The sequence below is a fragment of the Grammomys surdaster genome, unplaced genomic scaffold, assembly GCF_004785775.1.
Source record: "Grammomys surdaster isolate TR1022 unplaced genomic scaffold, NIH_TR_1.0 126109, whole genome shotgun sequence".
In the NCBI taxonomy this organism is placed as follows: Eukaryota; Metazoa; Chordata; class Mammalia; order Rodentia; family Muridae; genus Grammomys; species Grammomys surdaster.
In genome coordinates, this window is record NW_021620917.1 from 1,203,265 (window position 1) to 1,209,918 (window position 6,654).

Consider the following 6,654-nt stretch of genomic DNA (forward strand, 5'->3'; position numbering starts at 1 on the left):
TCCTGATCCAGAAGATGATGGAAAACACCAGCTAGTAAAACAGTCAGACATCTCTAGACAATAGTGGAGATGTAGCTCAGCTGTTAAGAGTTCTTGCTTAGGATGACTTAAAGCTGTGGGTTCCAGCCAGCACCTCAGAAACCTAGCATAGTGCTACACACCTAAAATCCCAGCACTCAGAGGTAGAGGCAGGAAGATCAGGTGTGATGGCTAGCCTTGGCTACGTGAAACCCAGTCTCAAACAAGCAAGCAAACAAAAAAGCAATTGGCTTTCAAAATCCAAAGGCAGAAATATTTGAGTCCCTAACCAGGCTTAAGAGGCTCCTTCCAGTCCCACTAAGGATGTTTACTTTGCCTTATCTTACACAGAGGAGACATGGACAGTGACCCTGCACAAATGCAGAGGGCTTCCCATTAGAGGATGAGGGTACTTGACGGATTTGTACACCACTGTTACCAATTACAGAAAGAACAGACACCTCTTGAGTATTTCAGGATCCTAGGCAAACTTCAGAGAGAACGGCCGGTCTTCCTTTGACACTGCTCTGTCATTAGACTACAGCTCAAATCAGGAGTCCCAGGAGCAGAGACAGGAAGCAGCAGAATCAGTGTTGCTTCAAAGAGCAAGTGTGATGGCCATTTTTGGTTTGGGACTCTCTGGGATTTTGTTGTTGATTTAAATATATTTTTTTTATAATCATTCAGTTTTTTTTAATTTTACATTTTTAACAAGTGTTTGTCTGCACGTATGTATGTGTACCACATGCACACCTGGTACCTGAAGGAAGTCAGAAGATATTGGATCCCCTAGAGTTGGAGTTACAGATGGTTGTGAGATATCATGATGTTCCTGAGAACTGAGGTTGGGACCTCTGGAGCAAGAGCAAGAACAAGGGCTCTTAACTACTGGGCCATCTCGCTGGCCCTAGGACCTAGCCTTGAACTCACAATCTGCCCTGTCTTCAGCTTCCCAGATGCTTTACTACAGACATGTGTCCCTACACCCAGGGAAATGGCCATTCTTTTGAGTTTCAGAAAATGTATTGCTATGGAGACAAGAATGGCCTTTAACTCAAAATCCTCCTCCTGTCTTTACCTCCCAAGTGCTGAGATTTCAGGCATATGTCATCATACTGAAATGGCCATCTTTACTAGATGTTCCAGGTCCCCTAGGCTTTCTCAGCAGGACCCAGCCCACCCTGGGTCACACAGCCCTTTACTCCTATGAAAGTGTTTCCCTGAGTCCTAAGAAATGAGTTGTGTTAGGTTAACCTGAAACCATCTTGTAAGGGATCAAGCTCTTGGCCCTGTGCATCTCCACAAAGACCTCTGCACAGCAGGAAGGGGACAGTGGGACAGAAAGCAAGTAACCAGTGTATGCAAACATGGGCACCAGGTAGTCAGTGTCTGCATTCTTGGAGTGAGCAGCATCACAAGAAACCCCCCTCTGCCTGTTACCTTATGGACACAGACAACCTCCTGTTGGTAGTCTCCCTTTCCAGTCTCAAGGGCACTGTGCCCTGGTGTTGCAGAGGGCACTAGCCCGCTCTCTATGGCCTGCCTGGCCCCATGTGAGCACCTTGGCTTGGCCTGAATCATCCCATTCTGCTCTGTGTGCTCAGGGACCAGCACCTTATTGGCTGCCAGATGACACAGGATGGGTAAGAGGCGCTGCCTGTCTGCCAGGGTACCCCCAACTGCAGGGAAAGGGAAGAGGGAAGGGCAGGCTTGGGGGCAGCAGTGATTCCTGACTAGGAATGGAAGGCACGCCAGCTGAGACGGGCAAAGAATAATGGTGTATTTTGAAGTCACCCTGATAGACGGCACTAGTCCTGATGGACAGTCTAGACTGCTGCTTGATGGGTGAGGCAGGGGAGTTACTCCAAAGGAAAGCTAAATTTTCAGACCACTGAAAACTCCCCGTGCAGATGTTTCTGGACTTTTGTTGTGGCGTTATATCCTGAAACACCTGTTAGAAGTTGAAAACACCTAACCTGTGGCCCATCCTAGCTGAGTAAGGCAGCATACTGCAGAGTGCCAGAAGCTGTCTCAGCACTACACTGAGCATCCCACGGGAAAGGATTATATCATGTATCTCCTGTCCAGAAAAGGACCACATCCAAAATTCACAGTACAGTTTTATATTGAATGTATCACTTTCACACTATTGAACGCCATCACACCAAACCACCTAGGTCAGGGACCTGCCTATACTTCATTTTCAAGTAAACACTTTATTAAAGGATAACATACAAGTTCATATACCAAACACAGGTTTTTTCATTTTTTAAAAACAAGATCATATAGCCCACACTAGCACAAAATTTGCTATGCAATGTGCAAGCAAGAATGACTTTGAACTCCTGATCCTCCTGCCTCCACTTCCACAGTGCTGAGATTACAGCTCGATGCCACCATGGCCAGTTTATGAAGTGCTGGGAATAAAACCCAGGGCCTGATGAACACTACCCAGCTGAACTACATCCCTAGATCTTTAGGAATTGGGTCAGGGTCTCACTGTGCGGCCCAGGCTGGCCTCAAACTCTCCTCCTGTCTTAACTTCCCAAGTGCTGGGCATATGGGCATCGGATACCAGACCTGGCCTTAAAGTGAATTTTCTTGAAGTGATTGTAGCATCAGCAATGGATTAAGAAGCATCATTCTCTCCGGGCAGTGGTGGCGCACGCCTTTAATCCCAGCACTTGGGAGGCAGAGGCAGGCAGGTTTCTGAGTTCAAGGCCAGCCTGGTCTACAGAGTGAGTTCCAGGACAGCCAGGGCTACACAGAGAAACCCTGTCTCAAAAAACCTAGAAAAAAAAAAAGACATCATTCTCAGATACTCAGGACCCCCATGTCCTGCCACTGAGATCTCACAGGGACAGAATGGATGGAAGTCAAGTGCTAGTTTCCAGTCTGACTTTTGTTTCTGCCTGAGGCTGTAAGAGAGGCTTGTTCAGTGTGTGTTAGTGGGGCACCTTAAAGTGCACTGAGCTTCTGGTTCTAGGAAGGCGGACAGAGGGTGCTGTCTGTCAGGTGGAGAGCGTTCTGGTTTCCAGTTGAGGATCTGTTGCAGTCCTGCTAAGGCCATACAGGATAGGTCAGTGTTTGCCCAGAGGAAAACAGAAGGAAGTGATTTCCTATGGGAAGCATCTGCTTATGGTAAGGGAGGCAGCCTGGGGCTTCAAGGCTGCTCTTCTGGTCTGACTTCTGGGCACCAAGAGGCTCCTTCCAGACTGAGGCTGTTGCCTGACTTACTGCTCCAGGCAGTCCAATCATGCCAGCAATTTGAGCAGGCAATCTACGTACCAGACCTCCTGATGTTCTTTAAAAGGAAATCGTAAGTTGGCTCTTAATCATCACATCAGAGGCGACTTGTCCAGAGGCCCGCTAAAGAAACTGAGTACCCTGCAGAAAGAAGTCACTTAACACCACTTCAAGCCTGATTAAGATGTGCCAAGCCAAGCAGTGGCTTCGTGCTTGTGATGAGTATACACTTCGTCCTGTGCTGACTCTAGGCAACCCCAGGGCTGAGGTCACATCCCAGGGGCCTCCAGCCTGCCTCTGACCGAGATAGTGTATCTATCAGGTGAATGCCAGTATTCAGGAGAGGCTGGCCTGCGGGAGCACATGAGGCATTTACTTTGACTCTACAAGTACCCAGACTACTGAGAATCTAGGAAGCTCTCTAGGACTGTTTGGCTTGGCCCCGGTGCATTACATGATCATCTTCTGCCCTCTGCTGGGTGGTGCTGAGTCAGTTCCATGTGCTCAGAGTGATCTCATAGGGACAGCAGGGAAGGTTTTAAGATGGTGTGATTTTTAGAATTCCAGAAAGGTGGTACTGACACAGCAGTCCCCCAGCCAACAGCCTAGAGGTGTGTTGGAGGGAGGTAGGACCTGTGACCTGCCATGAGGCTCAGTGCTCTGCCTCGCACCTGCAGAACTTGGACAGATCCTCAATTCAGAAGCCCCCACCCCTTGTTCATCTCCCCTTCCCCAGCATTGAACCCAGACAAGCTAGGTTAAGTGCTCTACTAAGCCACGCCCCCGGTTACCAGACGGCTGGCTCTAGCCGTTAACATCAGCCTCCCAACTAAGTCACTTTCATCCATGTCATTATTGAGGAACACTCTAAAAAGGGGTGTGGGGCAGGACCAGTCACTGTAGCGCCACAGCGTGGGTCTGAGGCATATCTGCAAGCGTTTCCTTCCACACTACACTCTGCTGTTGAGTTTAATTCATTAATATCTGAGTTTCTGTGAGCATCCAGGATGTTCCACGCTGACCTGTGTGTGAACACTGTTACCACACTTCAAGGCACCTCATACTCCACTTTCTGACATGCAGAGGGCCCTCAAAGTTCTAAAACGTTCTCTCCTTGGCTTATTCTTTTGAAATACTTGAGATATGAGGCAGTCATCTCAATGTGAGATCACAGGGTTCTTTTAAACATGAATAGCCTTAAAGATTTATTTTATGTGTGTGCCAGCATGCGCATGCGTGCGTGCGTGAGTTCGAGTCCAAGTGCAAACTCCAGGATTCAGATCCCCTGGAGCTGCAGTTGCAGGCACTTGTGAGCCTGTTTGTAGGTGCTGGGAACTGACGTTAGTAATCTACACCAACAGCATCATTCACTGACCCGTATCTCCAGCCCCACAGGCAGCTTTAAACTTTGCCTGTCTTTCCCTGTGGATCTTCTAAGAGTCTTCCAATTTCAAGCCTTCCATCTTTGTCTTTTCCAGAGTGATGCAAACGGGACCGCAAAGCCACCATTCCTTAGGTACGTATACTGTGTATAAGGGTCAGTGTAAGGTTGTCCCGCCTGCTAAGGAGGGACAGTAGTACCCCACAGGCCCTTCCCAGAGACAGTGGAGACTGAGGTCACCCTTCCTACCACCACCTGCTTTACACAGTCCTGGAATGGGGTGTAGAGGGATAGAGCAGCATGGTTCAGCTCTAACCCCTGGCAGGGTGGCCTGTCCCACAGGGCTCCTTCCATCAGACTAAAGCAGCTTTTGTATGACGTGCTCCCTAGCTTGGCATAGTAAGCTGCTGGCCACCTCTGTGTTCAGAATGGGCAGTCCCCGGTGTGTATGCAATATTGAATAAAGTCTTTGCTACACAAGCATAAAAAGGACCTGAGTCCAAACTCCCAACACCCACAGAGGAGCAGGGCATCAGAGCATGCATCTAACCCAGCACCAGCGGGGAAAACAGATTCTGGGCACTCAATGGTCAACCCACAGAAACACTGAATTCCAGTCTCAAAATGGAAGGTGGACTATGAGAGAAAACACCTAAAGGGCATCTGGCGTGCACGCACACCCCATAATACATGCACAACATCTAAGTCCTGCCCTGGAGGTCTTTTTTTTTAAGGGGGGGGGTCTAGTATGTCTATTTTTGTGCTTTCTTCCCCTGTAGTGGAGAAAACCCCTTTGCCACCGTGAAACTCCGGCCAACAGTGACAAATGACCGATCAGCACCGATCATCCGGTGAATACGCAGAGAACAGTGCAGCCTCTAGAGTTCTCACCTGCAGGGCGACAGGTACAGTTGCTGGACAAGCGCAGGCGCGGTCAAAGCTCGCAGAAGAGTGCCTGATTTCAATGACCCCCCACTTGAGCAAATCAATGTATTTTCTCAGTTTAATAGAGCTGGGTTTACACAGTTTTGTCTTTAAGTCAAATGAGTAGCTTAGTGAATAAATCAATCATTTGAAATGTTTTCTATTCAAAAAACAGTAAAGTTGGTTCAAGTTCATTTTAATTTTTAAGGAAATAGTCGGTGTATGCTTTTGTGCCTGGCTTTCTGTAGCTGAATGCAAGACCAGAGTTTTATTTTATAAAGCCTGTGTTCTTAAGTAGCATTATGATGTGTTCAAATAAAGAAATTATGTAAGTTTGCATCAGAGCATGCAAATCCAGTAAGCAATGTAAATTATGAAACTATATTAAATATAATTTTTTAAATGACCCAATTTTGACCTTTTGATTCAACAAGTAGAACTCCCAACCTCATTGACAGGCATTGCTTCAGAGTGCTGAGACAGTTGGCCTGCTTCTTTGGCACTTGTAAAACTATCTCCAGGAGCTACTGAATTCAGTGTTACAAAGGTTGCCAGCAGGGGCCTCAACACATCTGAGGGCTCTGTACAAACCAGGGACCAAAACCCCATCATTACTTCTGGGGACACCTCCTGAAGCTCATTTTTTAATCAGCTACTGGCCTGTAAATAGCAATCCTGAGGCCTGGTGGGCAGGAGGGGTGGGCCTGCCATTCCAGCCTAACACTGTCCCACACTTCTGGCTGAGACCAGCATCTGCTCAGGCCACTGCACAGAGCCTTGAGCCAGAGATCAGTCTGTCCTAATCGAAATCCACCCTCCCTCAGATCAGTTACTACTGATAGAAGCCTGCTGCTTATCAGTTTCTTAGGTCTCAGCAGAGAAATCATTTTTCCCTAAGTTGCCAACTGGTCAGGGTCTGTGTACAGGAAACACCTTTCCAGCTGGGCCAAGCAGTGGCAGGCTCACATGGGAGGACAAACCAGATGGCCCCATCAAGAGCAACTTGGTACAGGCCTGCCCATGCCAACACCCTCCCTAGATTACAAAGTCTGGGTCATGCTGTGTAGGGCTGTTGAATCACTGTG

At 48.0% G+C, this 6,654-nt stretch overlaps 1 protein-coding gene across 1 annotated transcript in view; it reads left to right on the top strand.

Annotated features, from left to right (window-relative positions):
- The window catches only part of Baiap2l1 (BAI1 associated protein 2 like 1), a 92,347-nt gene extending 86,372 nt beyond the window's left edge, over positions 1-5,975 (top strand). Inside the window, exons 13-14 of the mRNA XM_028756108.1 lie at positions 4,743-4,780; positions 5,425-5,975. Of these exons, the coding sequence (XP_028611941.1) occupies positions 4,743-4,780; positions 5,425-5,500 (114 nt within the window). The 3' untranslated portion in view covers positions 5,501-5,975. The remainder of the gene's footprint in view (positions 1-4,742; positions 4,781-5,424) is intronic.
- The last annotated feature ends 679 nt before the right edge of the window (positions 5,976-6,654 follow it).